Below are 24,126 nucleotides of genomic sequence, written 5' to 3' on the forward strand. Positions count from 1 at the left end.
TCTAAAATTAGAGACCTAATTATATATGTATTTGGCCTTTATATTATATATAATAATAATTATTACAAATAGTAATTACAGATAACATATATTATATTTATATTGAAACAAAATATAATATGAACTGTATCTCATATCATGACTGTATCCGTAACTGGAGCTCTCTAGCTGTGACAGCGGTGGAAACTAAGCCTGTATGAACAGGGCTAGGGGAGAGGAGAGGAGAGGAGAGGAGAGGAGAGGAGAGGAGAGGAGAGGAGAGGAGAGGAGATGAGAGGAGGGGAGAGGAGAGGAGAGGAGAGGAGAGGAGAGGAGAGGGGTGGGGTGGGGTGGAGGGAGGAGGAGAGGAGGGGAGTGGAGAGGGTAGGAGAGGAGAGGAGAGGAGAGGAGAGGAGAGGAGAGGAGAGGAGAGGAGAGGAGAGGAGAGGAGAGGGGTGGGGTGGGGTGGGGTGGAGGGAGGAGGAGAGGAGAGGAGTGGAGAGGAGAGGAGAGGAGAGGAGAGGAGAGGAGAGGAGAGGAGAGGAGAGGAGAGGAGAGGAGAGGAGGGGAGAGGAGAGGAGAGGAGGGGAGAGGAGAGGAGCGGGTAGGAGACTCCTGGCCAGCCCACACATCACCGTTGCTTAACGCTCCCGGTTCACATCGCTGTAACGCACACACGCCCATATCGGTTTCCTCGCGAGCACATCGGGGACCTCGGGTACTTTTGCCGTAACGCAGCAGCCGGGATAACCTCAGCTCGTTGCCTGGCAACCTACTTCCTGTTTACATCCTCTGAGCCCCTGGTCGCTCCCCACCGACGGCGGCGTGGACCAGGGGGTTCAGAAAGCCCCCCGCGTTGCCGTGACGACACAGCGGCAGGTCTTCCGGGGGTACAGATCTGATCTGAGGCCCGGGGGGGGGGGGGGGGGGGGGGGAGTGTGTGAACACGGAGAGATGAAAGAAGAACAGGATGGATCATAGGATTACTGCCGTACGGGCCGGGCTTACACGGACGGCTGGGGAGGCCGGGGGCGCGCACGGGACGGGCGGCTATTAATAGAGCGTGTCTGGTCATAAACAGATTAAATATAGCATGTTTCACTACGGCGGGGTTTAGCACATCGGTGGGAGGGAAACCCCCTGAGGTAAGGTGAGGGGGGGAAGAGAGAGAGAAGGAGAGAGAGAGAGAGAGAGAGAGAGAGAGAGAGAGAGAGAGAGAGAGAGAGAGAGAGAGAGAGAGAGAGAGAGAGAGAGAGAGAGAGAGAGAGAGAGAGAGAGAGAGAGAGAGAGAGAGAGAGAGAGAGAGAGAGAGAGAGAGAGAGAGAGAGAGAGAGTGTCTCAACAAGACAGAAGTAGATAATAGGTACATGAGTTCCATCTATTAAAAGTCTGATCTGGTCCTGGAGCACCCCAGGGTGCTGAGGGAATGATCCTTTTTTAGACCTCCTAACCCCACCCCATCCCCCCCCCCCACTCTGCACATTTGCCCTGTCCTATTTACAATGCAAGCTAACCCTGCTGTCCAGCAGTAGAGTGTGGTCAGCTGACACAACGAGGCCGTACGATTGGTCGACCCGAGGTTGGCCTGATCCGCCCCCCCCTTGGTTACTGATGCCCCGAGCCGACGGCAAAGTGACGTAGTTGTACGTGGAACAACCACACAACCGTTTGTGTACGTGAAACCCACAACCCAAACCTCATGACCCACGTTGCAGAAAGAGACGAGAACCTTTTAACAGATTAAAAACTTACATGGCGAGGAGACGAGGAGTCTGGTTGAACACTCTGGGAAAGATAGAAAAATCGAGATTACGTTTTTTGTAAAAATAATTAGATCGTTCCACGATTATTAAAAAAAAAAAAATTATTCATTTTATGCAAAAAAAAATCCAATTAACCAATTGTTATGTTTACATTTACATTTCGCAAACGCTTTTATCCAGGGCGACTTACAATAAGTACATTTATCAGAAGAAAGAGAAACAATATATCGCAGTCTGTACAGTAGGATGTTCATAGAACCAAGTGCCAAGCACTAACAATTGTAAGGTTGACCCCTTACCCTTATCCCTAAAATTCAATGGCGATTTATATTCTTATCAATGTATTGATTCAAATTAAACGCAAATCAGCCTTCTCTTTTCCCAGGCCCATGGCCCCGCCCACCTTGAGCAGGGAGTACTGGCAGCTGGCGATGACCAGGCAGAACTGGAACACCCAGATGTCCGTGAAGAAGTCGTTGACCAGCAGCACCGAGCCCAGGAACGCCACCAGCACCGCCAGCGCCACCGCCAGCACGTTCTCCAGCACCTCCCGGTTCCTATGGCAACGGCGGCAGACGGAGCGTTAGGTAAGGGCGGAAGATTGTGTTGAAGTGATTGAATGAGTGTGTGTGAATGAGTGAGCGAGCGGTCGGATAAAAGCGTTGACTGATTGAAACGGAGGTCAACCTGACGATTTGTCGGCCGATGCTATCGATTCCGAACGTCACTGTCCGATCATTCGTCCAATCAATCGTCCGATCAATCTTCCGCTAACGTTCGGAATCTTTAGCATCGGACTACAAAATGTCAAGTTGACGTTCAGGAAACGCGACTAAAGATTTAGGCTAAGAACAATCAAGGCATATAATTAATATCGGAAACAGTTTTCAATGTTTTTACTTATAAACAAACCCGAAAGGAACAAGGTTAATGGTTGCGCTCGATAGCACAAAATTGTGATGAAAGGAAAAAGTGCTTTCTCAACGAACCAGAACAATAGTTTAGACGTTTTTCCTTTTAAGTGGACCGTGCTAAATCCTTAGCTTGAAGGGTGAGCATCAAACGTGCTGAAAGTCGGTTATCTTGTCAACAGCAGAAGGGCTTCTGGGACGGCTTCTTAACGGTTGTGAAGCTCGCTGTGAGACTGCTGATCGGACGCTCGCGACGTAGGGAGGAGTTCTGAACGGCCGCAACGTTTCCGGCATTAAATATTCATACAAAGCGAGACGGTTGGTCCCTGTAGGTTGTTTTATGTTAACCGTCTTATTCCATCTCTCCGTTTCAAGACTGTTTCACCCGACGAAGGGAGGAAGGATAACCGTACAAATGATCCCATGTTTGGTGAAAAACTTTCAAAAAACTGTTTTAAAACCAATCAAACGCTGCTGCTGCCATCTCGGCCCGTCTGCCCGAAACCGGAACCAACCGGTTGGCGTCGCTCTGAGAGGGGGGCAATCTTGATAAGACTCGGAGACGCTTCAAAGAGAAACAGCCAGACACCCCTCGACGCCTGATCTCTCCTTTTAAAACTGATTGGAAGCCACTTCCGTTGAGCCTTCCTCTGAGTGCCTTCTCCTGGGTCGGAGAGACAGACAACGCATTGATCCTAGCCCCCAGGAAGACCAACGGATGGACGGGAGACGAATGCAGAGAGGGGTTTAACTAATCTATAGAATAAATACTGCGGCAGCCATCGAAGGACTGCTATCCCTCCGTCTCCTTCCCCCCTCTCTTCCCTCCCCCCCTCTCTCTCCTCCCTCCCTCCCCTCCCCTCCTCTCTCCCTCTCCCCCCATCAGCCCCTGACCCCTTACAGTGGTGCCAGAGCAGGGGGTGTCCGTCGGACCCCTGAACGTTGACGGGGCGGTGTGTGTGTGTCGGACCCCTGAACGGTGACGGAGCAGTGTGTGTGTGTGTGTGTGTGTGTGTGTGTGTGTGTGTGTGTGTGTGTGTGTGTGTGTCGTGCGTCGTACCGGTCGAACAGCGCCAGCAGGGTGAGCCGGTCGAAGTGCAGCCCCACCCAGAGGTAGGGCAGCAGCCAGAAGCGGTAGTACTGCTTGACCTTAGCGGCGGCGGCGGCGGCGGCCGTGCCGGGGGTCGCGGCGGGGTCGTCCAGGCCGGCCGGCGGGGGCGGGGCGTCCTGGAGGTCGGGGCTCAGGTCCCCGTCCCCGTGGGGGTCCAGGCGCTCCGGGTCCATGGCCAGCAGCTGGTTCAGACGGATCTGGTGGCGAGAGAGCTGGCCCGGGGTTAGGGGGGTCCGACGCAAGACAGCTCCCCTCCTACCTTCATCTCCCCTCCTCCCCTCCCCCTTGATCTCCTCTTTCTCCCTCCCTCCCTCCCTCCTCCCTCCCTCCTCCCTCCCTCCCTCCCTCCCACCCCACCCAGTGGACCCTGAGGGACTCGATGCCACTTAAAGGGGCGCTAATTGAGGTGCGGCTCTGATTGGCCCTTGGATCCATTAAGTGACATCACACCCGGTGGTAGAAACACACAAACACGTAATGTGTGTGTATTTTTACCACCGGGTAATAAGAGTCCACTCGTGTTATTTCACCTTCAGGTGTGGCGCTGCCATTTCAGATCTCCCCGTTAGTGACATCACAGGTGGGTGGGTACAAAAGAGCTGTACGATGGACGGGTCAGATGACCAGTTAACCCAGTGGACCGTCCCAACTGGGAGGTTGAAAAAGGGTCCCCAAGCTACCACCAGGTTTGATGCTGATTGGCCGTTACTAAATCGATTGGTGATGTGAGTGACCAATCGCAAGTGGGGCTGGCCACCCAGACGTAAGACTTGGATAGATCCCACTGATACAGATTGCCGGCTGGTCTCGAGAGAACACAGCACAGCGCCCTCTCTGGTGAAACACCATCGCTGCGATAGCGGTTTGGTGCGCAGTGACTGAAGTGACTTGTGTTTGATTTCAGTGATTATGTTACACTTTTTTTGTGTTGATCTTGGAATGGATTAATAGTGGAGTATCTGGTGTAATGAAGATACATCAATAAAACGCCTCGTTAGTGCAGGAGGTCAAACACACACACACACCGTGCCAACAAAAACACAGGAATGAAATAGAGACACACACAAACGCACACACACGCAGACACACACACACACACACACACACACACACACACACACACACACACACACACACACACACACACACACACACACACACACACACACACACACACACACACACACACACACACACACACACACACAGGTCCTCACCAGGTCATGGGGGAAGAAGCGCACCGAGGTAGTACTGGACAGGTGAGAGTCCGTTTCCCTGTGGAGAGGAGATCACAGGTGTTCAGTCACTTGCACAGGCTCCTATATCACCATATCACTGCTCACTTAACACAGGAGTATGTCATAAGCATACTGGGATACACTTTCTGCAAATCAACATGTTAATCCATTACGATGACCAAGAAAGAAAAGATAGACTATGATATTTATTTGTTGAAATATTCTCTCTAATACTTCATTATTAAATCTGTAGTAACGTAAATAATTCTTCCTGTATCGACCGATCGGATTTCCCGACGTCGGTTTCATGTCACCGGTTGCCGTGCGAAACAAGGAATCACAACCTTTCTTACGTTTCTAAATTAATTCCTTTCCGACCAATAAATATTTAACAGAATGACAATCGTCTGCTTGGCATTCAGTTAAACCTTTACCAGTCATTAAGGAAGAAATTCTGACAATGTCACTCCGTTAAAGCTTTAATAGTCGGTAAGTTCCTTTACGACAAACTGCGAAACACCCACCACAGGTTGTTGGAGGCCCGGCGGGTTTCTGGTACGAAGCTGCCCAGGGTGCAGCCGCCCGTCACCTCGTACAGCGACGGCGCCAGCTTGCCTGGGGGACCAATCAGAGAGAGCCACGTCACCGTGACGACCTGGGCTACCTGTCCGAGGGTCTCAGTCTCTAGCTGATAATGCGCTGACCCTATTTAGAGCTGTCCACCATCGCTGAATGAGGCGGTCACAGGAAGCCATGTTGACCAGCATGCCTGGCCAATCAAAAGACAGGATGCTATCTGGGAAATCCTATCTTATAATCCCTCTCCTCTCTCCTCCCCTCCCCGCCTCCTCCTCCCTCCCCCCTCACCTCCTCCCCCCTCTCGCTCTACCCCCTCCCTCCCTCCCCCCTCACCTCCTCCCCCCTCCCGCCATCTCCTCCTCCCTCCCTTCCTCCTTCCTCACCTCCTCCCCCCTCTTGCTCTACCCCCTCCCTCCCTCCCTCCTTCCTCACCTCCTCCCCCCTCTCGCTCTACCCCCTCCCTCCATCCCCTCCTCCCTCCCTCCCTCCATCCCCTCCTCCTCCCCCCTTTCGCTCTACCCCCTCCCTCCCTCCCTCCTTCCCCAGCGTTCCTACGTCGTCCGGGCAACGCAGATGTCCGCCTCAGGCTTTGAATCCCTCGCCGTCGCGGGACATGCAGGGTTCCATGACATCACACGCACGCACGCACGCACGCACGCACGCACGCACGCACGCACGCAGACGCACGCCTTGGGCTCCTACCGTAGTCGTCGTGGAGACTGGCCCCGCCCACCAGCGAGGCCTTGTCCTGGGCGCCCTCCAGGTGCGAGCTGCCCGTCCTGGCCAGCAGGGAGGCGCTGGCGCTCAGCACCGTCACCTGGGACGACGCCCGCGACGGCTGACCTTTGACCTGGGACGTCGACGACGACGACTGCGACGCCTGGCTGAGCACGTCTTGGAGGCTGTGTGTGGGGGGGGGGGAGGGTGAGCGGCATTTATACAGCGCTTCCCTAACCAGTGGTCCCTTCAATGCGCTTTACAACGTTGTCTCACATTCACCCGTTCACGCACACGTTCGCACACCGACGGCGGTGTCGGCCACGCAGGGCGACAGCCAGCGCGTCGGAAGCAGTCAGGGTGAGGTGCCTTGCTCAGGGACACCTCGACACTCGGGCCAGAAGGAGCCCGGGAATCGAACTAGCAACCTTCCGGTGACCAGCCAACCCCGCTCCACTTCCTGAGCCTCATGCCGCCCACAGAGGGGGGGGGAAGAGGGTATGATTCACACAATCATCGTCATCTTCATCCTCGTCAGGCCGGGTCATAAAGAGAATCCTGGTAAACACAGGATGCTGTCATCGTGATCACCCAGAGTCTCCTCACCACCATGTGATGCGCCAGTGGACTCTGAGGTCAGCATTATGCTGCATCGCTCGTCCCTACCACATCATTCATGATCATTTAGTCTCTGGTTAATGGTGTTGTGGACACAATATCTAGCACACATCCTTTAAGGGCTTTAACCTATGAAGCAAACCTTATCTCATCAAGTACATAATGAGCCAATAATACAGTCTTTGTCGTGTTTTGCATCGACAAGATTCATGAATATGATATTATAAATCCCCAAGCACATATATCCATCTTTAGGAGGTGTACAAACAGCCGTGTTGAATCCATAACACAGACAAAGACCTTCAGGCCAAATAAGATGAAGTCACGATAGTGATCCCAGCACAACTTTCTAGACTAGGTGGCGACACAGAGGGAGAGAGAGGGGGAGAGAGAGGGGGAGAGAGAGAGAGAGAGAGAAGTGAGAGACAGAGATTATGTGAGTGAGGGAGTGAGGGAAACAGAGACAGACACAGAGACAAAGTGAGTGTTGGAGTGTGAGAGACAGAAAGAGAATGAGAGAGTGGGTGAGGGAGACAGAGACAGAGAAGGAGTGAGTGAGTGAGTGAGTGAGTGAGTGAGTGAGTGAGTGAGTGAGTGAGTGAGTGAGTGAGAGAGAGAGAGACATCGACAGAAAGAGTGAGTGAGTGAGAGACGGAGACAGAGGAGTAGTGAGTGAGTTAGCGAGAGAGACAGAGACCGAGTGGGTGAGTGAGCGAGAGAGAGGCAGTGAGCGAGAGCGAGAGCGAGAGAGAAGATGACGAGCGATGACTGGACACAAACACAAAAAACGTTATCGACCCCTCAAAGACTTTCTCAGCTTAATTTACATTCCGGTGCTCAGCAGTTTGAGACGTGACCTTGGCCCAGGAGGGAGAGGGCCTGTCGGTGAGGGAGGAAGGAGCCGGCCACCGTCTGCATGGTGCATAAATATTAATATATGTAATATTAATGTAGACGCCGGGGGGGGCGTTCGCGTGCGTCGAGCTGACCCCCAGGCCAGAGGAGTGGTCTGCCATCAGTACGCAGTACGTCATACGAGTGCTTGTGTCTCTGCAGCCCTTCAACCTCCCTCGCACGGAGCTGGCAACCCTAATCTCCACTCCTGCTCTCACCCCCTGCTCATCACCCCCTACTCTTCACCCCCTTTCTCTCACCCCCTACTCATCAGCCCCTACTCTTCAACCCTACCTTCATCCCCTACTTTCCCCTCCGGCAAGCTATTCCAGTTTGGGGAAATCCTTTGTTTAATTTATTTATCGAACACAACGATCCTTGACCTGTAAGGAATCGATCTGTCACGAGGTTCAATCTCTTGGCTGAATACAGAGGAAACGGTTTTGTTAACCTGTGTGTCCTTGTATTCAGCAGAGGAAGGAAAGGCCAAACAGACCTTGAGAGCAAAAGGAAACAACGGTCACGCCACGGGCTGGCCTTCATAGTAAAAGCGCTGCGCTCAGAGCCACCGCTGGCCTTCATAGTAAAAGCGCTACCCTCAGAGCCACCGCTGGCCTTCACAGTAAAAGCGCTGCGCTCAGAGCCACCGCTGGCCTTCACAGTAAAAGCGCTGCGCTCAGAGCCGCTGTGTCCGCCTCTCGTCCCTCTCTCAGTCCCCGTCTAACTTCACTTCCTGGGGTTCTTCAGAACCCTCCAGATATTCCACCGGCACAGCGTTTCAGAGTGTCTGCAACCCGACCCGGCTCATCATATCCGGTGTGGATGTAGATATTGCAGCGGTCCATAATCCACGATCAGAGGTAATGCGATATCCACTGCAGTCATTAAGTCCTTCAGCGTCCACTGGAGACAGGTAGATAGAGCGGCCGAGACGCTGGGGGCAGAACGGCCACCCAGGAAACAGACCAGAGCAACAGAGCAACAGACCAGAGGAACAGACCAGAGCAACAGAGCAAATGACCAGAGAAACAGACCAGAGCAACAGAGCAACAGACCAGAGGAACAGACCAGAGCAACAGAGCAAATGACCAGAGAAACAGACCAGAGCAACAGAGCAACAGACCAGAGGAACAGACCAGAGCAACAGAGCAAATGACCAGAGGAACAGACCAGAGCAACAGAGCAACAGACCAGAGGAACAGACCAGAGCAACAGAGCAACAGACCAGAGGAACAGACCAGAGCAACAGAGCAAATAACCAGAGCAACAGACCAGAGCAACAGACCAACTGACCAACATACCAACAGACCAGAGCAACAGACCAGAGCAACAGACCAGAGCAACAGACCAGAGCAACAGACCAGAGCGACAGACCAGAGCGACTGAGTAACAGACCAGAGCAACAGACCAGAGTAACAGACCAGAGCGACAGAGTAACAGACCAGAGCAACAGACCAGATTAACAGACCAAAGCAACAGACCAGAGTAACAGACCAGAGCGACAGACCAGAGCGACTGAGTAACAGAGCAGAGCAACAGACCAGAGTAACAGAGCAGAGCAACAGAGTAACAGACCAGAGCAACAGACCAGAGTAACAGACCAGAGCAACAGAGTAACAGACCAGAGCGACAGACCAGAGTAACAGACCAGAGCAACAGATTAACAGACCAGATTAACAGACCAGAGCGACAGACCAGAGCAACAGACCAGAGTAGCAGACCAGAGCAACAGAGTAAGTGACCAGCCGAGCTGCTGGGAGCATTTCTCTCCTGGCTGACGGGTGGGTGGATGAATCACGGACGAACAGGCGGCTGAATGGATGAACCCCAGAGAGGGGAGGCTCCGACCCCTGACCCCTGACCCCTGACCTACCTGAGCGGGGAGCCCACCAGCGAGGCGGTGGGGGTGGGGTTGCTCCCGGCGTTGTGGCGCCGCCTCACCGCCTGGCGCCGGAACGTGCTGCGCTCCCTCCGGAACGTCACCGGCTCCTCACCCCCGCCCTGACCTATCACAGGGAGGGATGAGGGGAGGGGGGAGGGAGGGAGGGAGGGAGGGGGAGGGAGGGGGGAGGGAGGGAGGAGGGGAGGGGGGGGAGGGGAGGGAGGGGGAGGGTTGAGGGGAGGGAGGAGGGAGGGAAGAGGGATGAGGGGAGGGAGGGAGGGAGGGGGGAGGGGAGGGTGGGAGGGAGGGAGGGAGGGAGGGGGAGGGAGGGGGATGAGGGGGATGAGGGGAGGGAGGGGAGGGAGGGGAGGGGGGAGGGAGGAGGGAAGAGGAGAAGAGAGGAGAGGAGGGGGGGGAATGGAGGAAGAGAGGAATGGAAAGAGGGGGGGGTTGAGGAGGGAGGGGTTGAGAGAGGGGAGGGAGGGAGGGGAGGAGAGAGAGAGAGGGAAGGAGAGAGAAGAGAGGTTATAAGATGAGATGAACCTTTGATAATCCCTGGAGGGACTTCAGGTGTCATAGCAACGCCTGCAGTGAGAAAGAAGCGCAGGAGCTCTACAGGTGAGAGGAGGAGTAGAGAAGCACCGAGCTGAGGAGAATATGAATCAAGATGAGGTCAAACCCTGAGCAGCTGGCCCAGAGCTGCAGTCGCTCTCCGAGGACTGAACGAGAGGAAATCGGTTCATTAATCAATCAATCCATGTCTTAATATAATCAGAATAATTATAACGTCATTATGTTTGGCAATGCAAACGTTTTGCTCTGCAATACCAAAAAAAGCAAATCAAATGTTTCCCACATCACAAGGCTGAGAGAGGAGGAGGAGGAGAGACAGACAGTGGGCGAGCTAGACAGAGCACCCTGCGTGTGTCTGCTGGTGAGAGACAAGAGAGGCGGAGCGCGAGAGAGGCGACGGAGCGGGACTGCAGTTCTGGCTACGACCCGTAGTCCCCTGAACCACCAGTAGGGGGCGATGGTTCAGTATCTCCTGTTCCCGGTGAGGTCACACTCCGATCCACTGCACCCAACAGTGAACTTGAGATTTGGGGGTCACTCGCGAGTTTGACATCGGGGGATCAAACCCAGAAACTTTGCGGGCTGGGAGTGGAACAACCAGTACCCAGGACCCAGTATGGACACCGCACGCCTACCAGTTAACGGGACCGCCGGCGTGTTCCATGTACCACGTCCAGACCACAGATATTCGTATTTCATAACCAAATGACGTCTGTCTAGACTCCCAGGTTAACGCGTAGCAGCCCATCATTAACACCAGCCCGCCATTCAAAACACAGACGGACGGACGATACTGGGAAGAATGGGATTCATCGGCCAGTCCCAATATACTGACCCAGCTCCCATCCCAGAACCCTTGATTAATGAACCCTGTGTTTACAAACAAACCGTTGCTAGGCAGCCGGCGCCAGGCCTCGGCGGGTTGGACCAGAACGGACGACAGCTGTCTTGTGGTGGGGCTAGCTTAGCGCCTAGCATAGCTCAGAGCGTAGCATAGAGCTGGGGGTCACATGGAAGTGTTTGGTCGGCCCCCCCCCCTCTCTCTCTCTCTCTCTCTCGACGACCCGCCCAACAAACAGCCAAACTCATCACAGTGGAAACCTGTTGAATCTGCCTCTGCCCACAAAGGGAAAGTCCAGGTCCATCTCCCCCCCCCCCCCCCCCCACACACACACTCTAACAGATGTCACGAGCTGCTCATAAACTAAACTACTAAACTCGCCCCAATGTTAAAAATATCAACCAGCAGGTCGATCAGTACCTGGGTGAATGAACACACACTCCTGAAAGCTATAAGGTGTGTGTGCGTGTGTGTATGTGTGTGCATTTGTGTGTGTGAGAGTGAGTGAGCGAGTGAGCTTGCGTGTGAGTGAGTGAGTGAGCGAGCGAGTGAGCGTGTGTTCCTACGTGCGGTCGTGTGTGTTCCTGTGTGCGTGTGTGTGTGTGTGCGTGCCTGTGTGTGCGCGCGGGTGTGCTCCTGTGTGTGTGTGTGTGTGTGTGCGTGCCTGTGTAGCTGCTCCTGTTGCTCTAACCTCGGCAGCACAAAGAGGCCCCTGTCTCGGCTCCTCCTGCTCGGGGACGGCCGAGGCAGCGGCGGCTGGCTGCACACCCCTGGAGACTCACCGTGGTAACGCAGCCTGATAAGTCTTGATAACTGGAGCACGCGCGCGCACACACACACACACACACACACACACACACACACACACCCACACACACACACACAGACACAGGAGCGAGCACGCACAGAGACGGGCACACTGGAGCAGGCGCACACACACACACACACACACACAAACACACACACACACACACAGGAGCGCACAAACTCACACACACACACACACACGCACACACACACACACGGAGACGGGCGCACTGGAGCACATGCAAACACGTCGCACGCACACACACACACACACACACACACACAAGGGGCAACAACGGAACGACCCCCAGCGTCTGAGCTGCTTAAATTGCCGGGCCCCTGGAGCCCGGAGGTCGACCGGACCCTGGGGGACCTACCTCGCAGCGCGACGGCGGTGGAGACGGAGGAGGAGGAGGAGGAGCCGGCGGCGGGGGCGTCGGGCGCCTCCCCGGGGGGCCCGGCCTGGCCGGGGGGGCCGTTCCGGGAGCGGGTGACCGACTCCAGCTGGGAGGCGCGGCCCAGCAGCGAGGCCGCGTCCAGCACCTCCCCTTCTTTGGCTTCCAGGTCCGACTTGGAGGAGGTGAGGGGCGGGTGGGGCCCGGCGGCGCGGGGGGGGGCGGGGCCGGCGCCGGGGGGGGGGGGCGGCCCCCAGGCGGCGGGGGTCGCTAAGGCAGGCCGCCGTGCCGCTGTCCAGGCTCAGCACGCGGGCGTGGCTCCGGGCGCCGCCGGGGCTGCCGGCGGCGGCGGCGGAGGCGGCGCGGCGGGAGGGGCGGGGCCTCCGGGCCGAGGTGGCGGTGGTGGCGGCGGCGGCGGCGGGGGGAGGGGGGCCGGAGGAGGGGGGCGGGGGCCTCAGGGCGCGGTAGCAGCCCTCGGGGGAGTGGCAGGAGCGCGAGGTGAGGCTGGAGGAGCTGTCGGTGCTGAGGCGGTGGGCCGACGCCCGGCTGGAGGCGGCGCTGAGCTCGCTCTGGTCGCTCCAGTCCTCCTCGTTGTTGTTGTTGTTGCCGGCGGTGGCGGCGGCGGCAGCGTTGGCGGCGGCGGGGAACACGGCGCTGCGCGGCTTGGCGAGGCCGCGCGCGGCGGCGGCGGCGTACTCCCGGTGGCGGCTGGCGTCGAAGCTGCTGGCGCGCTTCTTGCCGTGGCCGCGCCGCCCCCCCCTGCGGCCCCCCGCCCCCGCCGAGGAGGAGCAGGAGGGGGAGGCGTGGGCGGGGGCCGACGACTTGGGCCGCACGTCCCCCCCCTCCTCCCCCTGCTCCTGCTCCTGCTGTTCTGTTTCCACGGCGACCACGCCGACCGCTGTCGCGGGCGTCTCTTCCCGCCGGGGGTCCGACGGCGGGTCTTTGGGGGCGGGGCCGGGCGTGTCGGGGGGCGGGTTCTTGGCGGTCAGCTCGTTGGCGTGGGGGTTCCGGTTGGCCTCGCGCGACGGCCGGCAGCCCAGCCCCCGGGGGGCCCCGTTGCCGTGACTACAAGTCCGGCCGCCGCCCTCCGGGTGGGGCCCGGACGCCGACGAGCCCGGCGTGTCCCCCCGGTCCCGGGACCCCCGCTCGTCCCCCGACAGCGACGGCAGGCTCTCCACGCGGGTGGAGCCCGTCTGCTCGCTGTGCAGGCTGCTGACGGTGCTGGTGGTGTCGCGCTCCGTGCTGCCGCTGCCGTAGCTGTCGCTGGAGCCGCTGCTGCGCGTGCTCAGGCTCCGCAGGCTCTCGGCGCTGGGACCCCCCGCCGGGCACCGGCCCCTCGCCCCCCCCTGCGGCCCCGAGGCGCCCTCGCCCGCGTCGCGCGAGGCCCCGGAGGTGGAGGCCACGGCGGGCTCCTGCCGCTGCAGGTCGTACCAGTCCCCGGGCCCCGGCGCCCGGCAGGCCGCCGCCGCCACCGCCGCCGCCACCGCCGCCGCCGCCGCCTCCAGCTCGCACACGGGGTCCAGCCCGCCTCTCCGGGCGAGGGCGGGGGGGTACGGCGCCAGGTCGGGCTGGGAGGGGTCCGGGAAGGCGCCGCCCGCCGAGCTGGAGGTGCGGGGGAGGCCCCGGGACCGCAGCTCCTTGCGGAAGGACTGTGACTGGAGGGGGAGGGAGGAGGAGGAGGTGGAGGTGGTGGGTGGTGGTGGGGGGGCCGCCGGCGGGGCCTCTGTCTCGCAGGTGGAGGTCAGCAAGGGGTGGAGGAGGTGGGAGGAGGAGCTGCAGAGCTCGGCGGAGAGGGGGTCCCGGGGCAGCTCCAGGGGGCCCAGGGAGGTGGAGGGTAGCATGGAGGCGAAGGAGTCGTTGGACACCAGGCAGTACATCTTGGTGTCCGACAGCAGGTCTGGGGGGACAGACAGACAGACAGACTACAGGTTAGAGGACGGTTCTCATTCATCCATTTTTTGTCTCTATATTTTTACTTTGAGCGTTATTTTCCTAATCTCAGTTCCTGTATCTTGTGCCGAGAGACTATGACTATAACTGTTTCTTGGGAGGATGATAAGGTGCTCGAGTCTCGATGTGAATCTCTGAAAGTACAAAGCGGTAAAAGCCTGAAGGCTTCTAAAGACATCTGATTGGACGGGAGTTCGGTCCGGGTTCAGTTTAGGTTTTGTAATTAAAGGGATACGCAGCGATATCAGTGAGTAACATCTGTAAATAATAATCACAGCGCCCAAAAATAGTGCTGATTATCTGGTAATACATCATGTTGTCATACATTGTATATTTTATTATGATATCATATTGTGGCATATTATATTGTTTATGGTTGTAGACAACAATGTTGTTGTTATTCTGTTACTGGCACTCGTTTTGAATAAGTGTTCATGTCACATTGGAAATCTCATTAAAAGCTTCTCTCGGTTAACAGAGAGCAAATGCTAACCTCACAAACCCCCCCATCCGGACGAACAATGATGAATTCAGAGTCAAACGATTAGTCGTCGGAATCTGGATGAGACAGATAAATGGGCTTTAAAAGGGAATCCCTTCAGCAACGTTAGACCCGTACCGTGGTCGTGGCTGCAGCTTTCCACCAGCGTCAAACTCATGTCGTCACCCGCGTTCCTCCCCATGTCTCCTCCTGCAACCAGGGGGTGAGGGGGGGAGGCGTCAGCCAATGACAGCCTTCGACATCCCTTCATTAATCAACTGCTCATTAGAGTCGGCTAAACGCCTCAACATGAATGACGCGTCGCGTAAACACTGCATCCTGTGTGTTTGTGATCGGGGCCAAACACTGGACCTAGTAGATGAGGAACGGATGACATCACGATGAAAACACTACAGACGATGTAATGCTGACGGAGAGCCAGACGCCCTAACGATGAAAACATTACAGACGACGAGGCGCTGACGATAAACCAGAGGACCTAACGATGATAACATGCGAGCGAATCAGATTCTTGTTTGTAGCTCTTTGACGCGGCGCAGCCCGTCATCCCTCGCTCAGCGGGGAGAGGAGGGAGAGAAGAGGAGAGAAAGATGTGGGAGAGAAAGGAAGGGAGACAAGAGGAGGGAGAAAGAGGGCAGAGTTCTACTGACTCAGCACGCACTCGACGCTAGGCTAGCCCCACCGATAGAAACACCAACGCGACAGAACGCACGCACTGCGCGCCGGTGTGAAGGCACGCCGTCCAGAGACACAGAGGAATGTCCGGGACGGATCTGTGGATCTGTGAGCGGCAGACAGGCAAGACGCAGAGATACGGAAAAACCACAAGACGGACGCGGGAACACGGAAGCACGAGAGCGCGAGCACATAAAGACGGTGACCGGGAAAATAAAGTGGTTATGAGAGGAAAAGGTAAACACACTCTGCTCCGGGGTTTATCGCGTTACGTTTACAGCGGTGGGACTGACTGGCACTCCCGACACCAATAAGCCGACGCTACATCCGCTCTAAAGAGTTTTAAGCGTCGGCGATACGGTCTGTGTGGGCGGCGGTGGGACAGCGGCCAGGCCTGTGTCTCGTACTCAGAGAGAGGCGGCGGGGTCTACCTTTGGCCCTCGTGGCGCCGCCGCCGTGGGTGGACGCCATCTGAAACACAAAAACGGACAGCGAGGACGACGATCAGAGCCACTGCCGTACACCACAGACCTCTGCTCCTGGGACCCGCACCGCGCAGCACCCCGGTACTGCCACACGGGCTAATGACGCCGATCAGAGACACCCGTCTGTGGCTGCGTGGTGATGGACTGGGAGCGTTGGTTAAAAGATACTGGGTTCAATACCCGATGTTCACAACGTACCCGGAGGCGCCTTTGAACAAGACGTGGTCTCTATAGTACAGTAGTCTCTATATTACAGTAGTCTCTATAGTACAGTAGTCTTTATAGTACAGTGGTCTCTATAGTACAGTGGTCTCTATAGTACAGTGGTCTCTATAGTACAGTGGTCTCTATAGTACAGTGGTCTCTATAGTACAGTGGTCTCTATAGTACAGTGGTCTCTATAGTACAGTAGTCTCTATAGTACAGTAGTCTCTATAGTACAGTGGTCTCTATAGTACAGTGGTCTCTATAGTACAGTGGTCTCTATAGTACAGTGGTCTCTATATTACAGTGGTCTCTATAGTACAGTGGTCTCTATAGTACAGTGGTCTCTATAGTACAGTGGTCTCTATAGTACAGTGGTCTCTATAGTACAGTAGTCTCTATAGTACAGTAGTCTCTATAGTACAGTAGTCTCTATAGTACAGTGTTCTCTATAGTACAGTGGTCTCTATAGTACAGTGGTCCCTATGGTACAGTGGTCTCTATAGTACAGTGGTCTCTATAGTACAGTAGTCTCTATATTACAGTGGTCTCTATAGTACAGTGGTCTCTATAGTACAGTGGTCTCTATAGTACAGTGGTCTCTATATTACAGTAGTCTCTATAGTACAGTGGTCTCTATAGTACAGTGGTCTCTATAGTACAGTGGTCTCTATAGTACAGTAGTCTCTATAGTACAGTGGTCTCTATAGTACACTGGTCTCTATAGTACAGTAGTCTCTATAGTACAGTGGTCTCTATAGTACAGTAGTCTCTATAGTACAGTGTTCTCTATAGTACAGTGGTCTCTATAGTACAGTGGTCTCTATATTACAGTAGTCTCTATAGTACAGTAGTCTCTATAGTACAGTGGTCTCTATATTACAGTGGTCTCTATAGTACAGTGGTCTCTATAGTACAGTGGTCTCTATAGTACAGTGGTCTCTATAGTACAGTAGTCTCTATAGTACAGTGGTCTCTATAGTACAGTAGTCTCTATAGTACAGTGGTCTCTATATTACAGTAGTCTCTATAGTACAGTGGTCTCTATAGTACAGTAGTCAGTGGTCTCTATAGTACAGTAGTCAGTGGTCTCTATAGTACAGTAGTCAGTGGTCCCTATAGTACAGTAGTCAGTGGTCTCTATAGTACAGTAGTCAGTGGTCTCTATAGTACAGTAGCCAGTGGTCTCTATAGTACAGTAGTCAGTGGTCTATACAGTACAGTAGTCAGTGGTCTCTATAGTACAGTAGTCAGTGGTCCCTATAGTACAGTAGTCAGTGGTCCCTATAGTACAGTAGTCAGTGGTCTCTATAGTACAGTAGTCAGTGGTCCCTATAGTACAGTAGTCAGTGGTCTCTATAGTACAGTAGTCAGTGGTCTCTATAGTACAGTAGCCAGTGGTCTCTATAGTACAGTAGTCAGTGGTCCCTATAGTGCAGTAGACCCTACAGGGGTCCTGGCATCAGACCCACCTGGTGGCTGGACTCGGTCCCAGTGTAGGAGTTCCTGGAGCTGCAGTCCACGGGAGGGGTCTCCTGTCGGATCAGGTCTGCCATCTCGATACCCCCTCCAGGGTCCCTACACACACACACACACACGTCACACACACACACACACGTCACACACGTCACACACACACACACACACACACACACACACACACACACACACACACACACACACACACACACACACACACAGCCTGACGTCACCACCAGTACTCCCTGGCTCAGGAGGGGGGCAAACCTGATTGTGCAACTTCGCCAACACGGGATTCAAATAACCGCCTTGACGTCTGCACATTTGCAGCCTGACTAACGGCGGGGCGACAGCATCGAGTCAGACTTGTTTAGGCGGCAAACAGCCGGCAGACGGCGTTGCCAGATTTGGGCCAGCCAGATTGGACGGGAAATCTGGCCCAATCTGGCAACGCTGTCATCCGGCAGACTGCCGCGTATAAATCACTCCCATATGCCAGAGACCCTTCATAACAGGTCCAGCTGGACGGACAAACACACACACACACACACACAGGACCTGAGCAGGGACGGCAAGGACGATGGGGAGTAGGACTCAGGGAGGACAGGACAACACACACACACACACACACACACACACACACACACACACACACACACACACACACACACACACACACACACACACACACACACACACACACACACACACACACACACACACACACACACGTACGTCGTTGTCCATAAAGACCAGCTTGTCTGCTTTTAGAAGGACCTGGAATGTGACTCCAGATGTGTGGGTAGAGTGGCTACCAGCTCTGTGGTCCACTGCTCTCATTCTTCTCCTCCTCTGCCCTCCTTCCCTGCCTCTCCTCCTCCTCCTCCTCCTCTCTCTTGCTCTCCTCGTCCTCAGTTTCTCTCCTCCTCTGCCCTCGTCTCCCCTGGCCTCCTGCTCTCCCCTCCTCTCCCCCCCCCCTTCCCCCTTCTCCCTGCATCCTGCTCAACACGACCTCTGGAATGTGAGAGCGAGTCACTTCTCCAAAACAAGCCTCAGACCTGGCTGGCTGTCGACCTGGCAGACTGGGAGCTCGGATGGCTAAGGCCGGGCCTGGCTTTCTTGCTTACTGAGGCATGGCTATCCCCGAGACATCTCAGCTGTGGAGAAATAACCCAGACTAGCTGATACCTAGCAACGACTGTGGTAGAGCTGGTTAGAATTAGTACCCGGCTTGATGTGAATTGGAAGGCTGTCACTAGGTTGACAGGGACTTAGGTTAGCTGAGACACTGCTGGCTTTCCATCTAGCTAACTGGATGGCTAGCAACTAGGGGCCTGGGTGCTAGCTAGGACCTGTGTGACAAGCTAGGCCGGGCATGGATGGATAGCTAAGACATTAATGGCTGGCTAACGCGAGGATGGCTAGCTAGGACTTAAGGCTTGCATTGTTTATCCTTCTCAAATACGAATCACTGGGGATAGCGGGAAAGTCCAAAAAACGACATCTACGTCGGTGCCCTGGGAGGTGAGATACTGGTTCTCCAGGTGGACCAGTATCTTTTCCCACGCCAAACAGCCAGAGGACTGACCTTCGACCCAAAACACAGACTGTAAACAGTAGATTAAAATCTCACCGGAGAGGAACTTCATGGCACTCCACTCATATTGACGACCACCGGCGGCCCCTCCCACTTTGCCCTGGCTGTAAAGCCCTGTAGCTAGCTGTGTGTTTGCGTTCGGATAACGCTCCGATTTTCCGAACTCCACATCGACGGACCACTTTGCAAACGCGCATCGGTCTGCGACCTCTCAGTTAGAAGCTTTCCAAGGGGCGGTGTCGACGGCCACATACCAAAATCAGGGTATCTGCAGGTTTCAGCAAGTCAAATTGAAGACTTTATAAGACCTTTTTAATACCACCTTGAATGAAATTTAAGACCTTAAACCCGCGATGGTGGGGGGGATCCCGCTGTATTACAACCCAAGCATAGCATGTGCGTCACTCAATGAGACTCATTCAAGTTTACTTTCTGTCTGTTTATTGAACATAAAGTGATACTCCAGGGCTCCAGACTAACTTTTTCCTTGGGTGCACTGGTGCGCCTAAATCTTTAATTTGGGTGCACCAGCACGTATTCATGGTGCACCCAAGTTGTAAGTTGTTGAGAGGGGGGTGACAGCGTCTGGGCCCCCGGGCAGCTGCACCGGTTGCACCGTCAATATTTACGCCACTGATTAATAATATTTTCACCATTAAATAAATGCCTTCAGTAAGACCTGGGGGGTATACCACGAACCTCGTTGAACATACCCAGGCTTTCTTGGGAAAACCTGGCTCGACAGAGCCGCAACTCGCAATCACAGTTAAATGGTACCACGACGCTCACTTTAGATTCAATTAGTTGAACCAGGTTTTCCGCTTTAGGTTCAATGCGCGCTCACATAAAAGGGGCGTTTCTCGCGTCATTTGACTCACCCTTATGCAAAATAAATCGCGCAAGAGCGGTGTATTTCATCCAAGGCGAGCAATGTATTATTATGAACTCCTACGAGGAATTCAAAGTTCAAATCACAGCCAAGGGGAACACGGTTGCCCATAATATGGCTAGGGTGGCGTGCTGGCAAAAATAGCCGACCGTGTTAATTCGTAAGTGAAAAGATTCTGCATTTTATCTAAAAAATATTATGAATCATCATCCCTTTTACCCCCATATATGTGGGGCCCCATGAATTGCGAGCCCAAGTACCGGGAATGCACTCGATCTCCGACCCAATATCGGACGTGCACGTCAAGTTGCTTGCTTTTAGTGGCGTAGTTCAACGTCTCAAATATCAAAACAAAAGCCTTGTAGACGCTGCAGATTCGCTTGTTTCGGATGAAAGGCGCTGGTCCGAAGCGAGTTATATACGCCGTTTTGTCCCTTCCAGCAGTAAAGGTGCTTGCGATTTGAGAGTCAGGGAACATCAAACCGAAGAGATCTCCTATCCCCTCATTCGAGTTGTAGGACTGGTGCTTGACCACTGTGTTTAGAATCCACAACACCTCCGCTTTCAGTGTTGGTGTCGCACCAAATGCTACCCTCAGGTCAGTGCTAGCAGCGCGGACCGTCTGCGGCGGTAGCGCCGGGGCAGAGATGCAAAACGTAGAAATGGCTGGGGTCTGTGTGTGGCTCCTGGCAGAGGTTTTATGTTTTTGGCTCTGCATATGGCTGACGACAGCCTTAATCCCCATGGTGCCGAGCTTGAATGTAGGCTACTTTTGCACGGAATGCATCTGGCCTGTTCTGGGTTGGCAACGGATGCTAGCCAACCTCGGAAACGGACGTCTTCCAGCCAACTGACGTTGAACTTGCATTTACCCATTGTTGCAGACTAGCTAGCAAGCGCGCAGACATCCGTTTATATATGCAGCTAGCAAGAAAGTAGCCCCTCGTACATCTCCTTCCCGAAAAGTCCCGCAAGAAAAATAAAAAATTAAATAACCCTGCCCCGACAAATTTAATTTATAAATTTAAGACCAGCATATGACATTTTTGACGAATTTAAGACTTTTTAAGGCCTTCAATTTAGAAAAATGAATTTAAGACTTTTTAAGACTTTTAAGACCTCCGCGGACACCCTGAAAATGCCTCTGTTCGATCCCCCGCTCAACCTAGCTGAGTGTCGAGGTGTCCCTGAGCCTCACCCTAACGCTGCCGTCTACCCACTGCACCGTCCGTCAACGGATGACGGAGGGCGTGGCTGACGGATGGGGGAGTAGTCTTTGCAACGTGATTGCAACCTGAGGGGTTAATGCTCGCGACAAGCAGGCTTTCACCTTGCATTGTTGATACCGCCGTCGGTGTGTTAATGTGTGCATGAATGGGTGAATATTAGGCAATGATGTAAAGCGCTTTAAGCGCTGTATGAGTAAGTGCAGTTCTTGGTTCTTTTGTTCGAGAAAGGACCGCTGACCAGTCACGGTTCTACATCAGCGGCCGCCATCTTGGACAGCTACTGATCGGCTCAAACCCCGCCCCCCACATTAGATAAACGGTTGAGATTGGCCCGACAGCCAGGTCAGCTGGAAATCTGTCTGAACGGGTGGCCAGACTCGGGCCTCTGCCAGAGGAAATAACACATGAGCTAGCAGATTCGTTGCAGTCAGTGGCTATCCCTGTGTTAGCATTGTGAATGGGTTGTAGTCGATGTACAGCACTGTGGCTAGCTCTGTGTTAGCATTATAAATGTGTGGTAGTTATGCAGCACCGTAGCTAGCTCTGTGTTAGCATTGTGAATGGGTTGTAGATGTACAGCACTGTGGCTAGCTCTGTGTTAGCAATATAAATGTGTTGTAGTTATGCAGCACTGTAGCTAACTCTTTGTTAGCATTGTGAATGTGTTGTAGATATTTAGCGCTGTGGCAAGCTCTGTGTTAGCATACACACTACTGTAGTTTTCTAGCACTGCAGATGACTTGTTACGTAACTTTAAGTGGAGATTATTTGGTTTTCTGCTTCCTGTCTGACATGGCTTTTTTTTAACCACTTCCCCTGTAGCTGGGTTTTGGTCTGACACACGCTGCCCTATTGACAGATGACTTGTCTGTGAGGCTTGGATTCTTTTTTATCGTGGCTTTTCACATTATTATATATTATTATATTTGCCTTGCCAAACTGTCAGCTAGCTAGGGGTCTCTGAATGCCTTTTACTTTCCCCAAATGGGTTTCTGAGCTCTGGTTTGTGGCTGTCCGGTGACGACCTTTGAGTCTGTAATTGTGACAACAGGCTTTACAAATGAACTTGGCTTGACTTCACTCTCCATTAAAGTGATCTGTGACCGATCGGCAATATTCCAAAGACCCATTGGCTGGCCTCCATTTTAAAAGCGCCAACACCGACGACGATCAAGGCCCGGACCCTTCAGCCTGCTGAACCCTCCCCCAGGCCCGGACCCCCCCCTTCAGCCTGCTGAACCCACCCCCAGCCACCATCTCCTCCCTGCGCTCCTCTGAGAGCCGTCTTAGACCTTCACACCAGCACTCAAACTTCTGAGAGATTTCTCACGTCCATGGCTCCTATATAGGATACCTAATACGGCGCATACGCTATACCGACACGGATGCAGAGATATCGATGTACAGGATGTACAGTAAGCGCAGGGGAGTACAGTTCACCACTTTTAAAGTACATCTCCATTTGCTCAGTGACCTATCGGAGGAAACACTTCGGGTGTTGACAGAAAACGGCTGCTCATTCGCCGAGGCTGATGACCTTAGAGTAAAGTGGCTCATCCAAGAAAAGCTTCAGGGTGGACCTGAAGAGCCCCAGCGCCCGAGAACCTACGTCAGTCCTGTGGTTCTCAGCCCTGGAAATTCCTGTGCGCAGGAACTAAATCATATTATTTTTGTGTGCTCCACCGCTAAGGGAAACTTAACGTCTTCCGGTACGATGCATCACGGTGTGCTTCTCGTCCTGTACCACAGTTATACTTCATGCTTTGACAATAAGACTGTTAACCTTTAACCTAGTGTGTGTTAGTGTGCGTGATTGTGTGTGCGTTAGTGTGTGTGTTTCTGTGTGATTGTGTTTCTGTGTGTTAGTGTGTGTGTTTCTGTATGATTTTGTGTGTGCGTGTGCGTGTGTGCGTGCATTGTGATGTGCGTGTGTGTGTTTTATCAAGAACAACAGAGACTTTCACAATAAAAGCCCCATTGCGTTGACGTTGGTGACCGACATCCAGAACAGTCACCAGTACAGTCTCTATGACCTGTGTGCGCGTGTGCGTGCGTGCGTGTGCGTCTGTCCGCCTGTCTGTGTGCGTCCCTCACCCCGGCCCGTTGCTGTCTTCCTGCCGGGCGTTGCCGTCGGCGGGGGGCCCCTCGCCGCGGGCCCCGCCCCCCGGGGCCCCCTTGCCCCCTCGCTGCACCACCTCGCCCTCGTCCAGGGCGTGGTGCAGCCGGTAGTTGACCGTCTTCAGCAGCAGGAAGGTGGTGCCGATGACGCCGCAGTAGACCCCCACGATCACCCGGGTGGGCGGCAGGGCCTGTGGGGCCAAGAGCCACACGTTAGTGTGTGTGTGTGTGTGTGTGTGTGTGTGTGTGTGTGTGTGTGTGTGTGTGTGTGTGTGTGTGTGTGTGTGTGTGTGTGTGTGTGTGTGTGTGTGTGTGTGTGTGTGTGTGTGTGTGTGTGTGTGTGTCCCAATCCCAAAGTGAGCCCGGACTAAGGACTCACGGACTTAATTGATCTCAGGTGATAAGTGAGTGGATGCGTGTGGGTTGAATAATTTAGTTGATTGTTGGCCTACACATACTAATCATTAGTCAGAAAGGGCTACATTTGGCTGAGTTATAAAAGGTATAAGCAGAAATATGAAGAACCGTTTGGGAGACAAAAGAGCAGGCTCTTGTTGGTGAGCTGATCCAAATGATCCGGCTCACTGAAAAAAGCCAGAAATTCCCATCTGGTCGCGCATTGACAATAGCCTTGTCTTGTTGTTTACCTTTCTAATTTCCAGATTTCCCTATGGTCTCCGCGGTAAACGT

General features: G+C 54.1%; 1 protein-coding gene across 1 annotated transcript in view; it reads right to left on the minus strand.

The window, feature by feature from the left end:
• The window catches only part of pcnx1 (pecanex 1), a 46,993-nt gene that overhangs the window by 20,696 nt on the left and 2,171 nt on the right, over positions 1–24,126 (minus strand). The window contains 13 exon segments of the mRNA XM_030356025.1: positions 1,732–1,764; positions 2,146–2,299; positions 3,714–3,961; positions 4,982–5,039; positions 5,527–5,617; positions 6,284–6,483; positions 9,684–9,816; positions 12,291–12,546; positions 12,548–14,205; positions 14,878–14,949; positions 15,867–15,906; positions 17,597–17,702; positions 23,413–23,627. Of these exon segments, the coding sequence (XP_030211885.1) occupies positions 1,732–1,764; positions 2,146–2,299; positions 3,714–3,961; positions 4,982–5,039; positions 5,527–5,617; positions 6,284–6,483; positions 9,684–9,816; positions 12,291–12,546; positions 12,548–14,205; positions 14,878–14,949; positions 15,867–15,906; positions 17,597–17,702; positions 23,413–23,627 (3,264 nt within the window).

The sequence above is a fragment of the Gadus morhua genome, chromosome 5, assembly GCF_902167405.1.
Source record: "Gadus morhua chromosome 5, gadMor3.0, whole genome shotgun sequence".
Taxonomy (NCBI): domain Eukaryota; kingdom Metazoa; phylum Chordata; class Actinopteri; order Gadiformes; family Gadidae; genus Gadus; species Gadus morhua.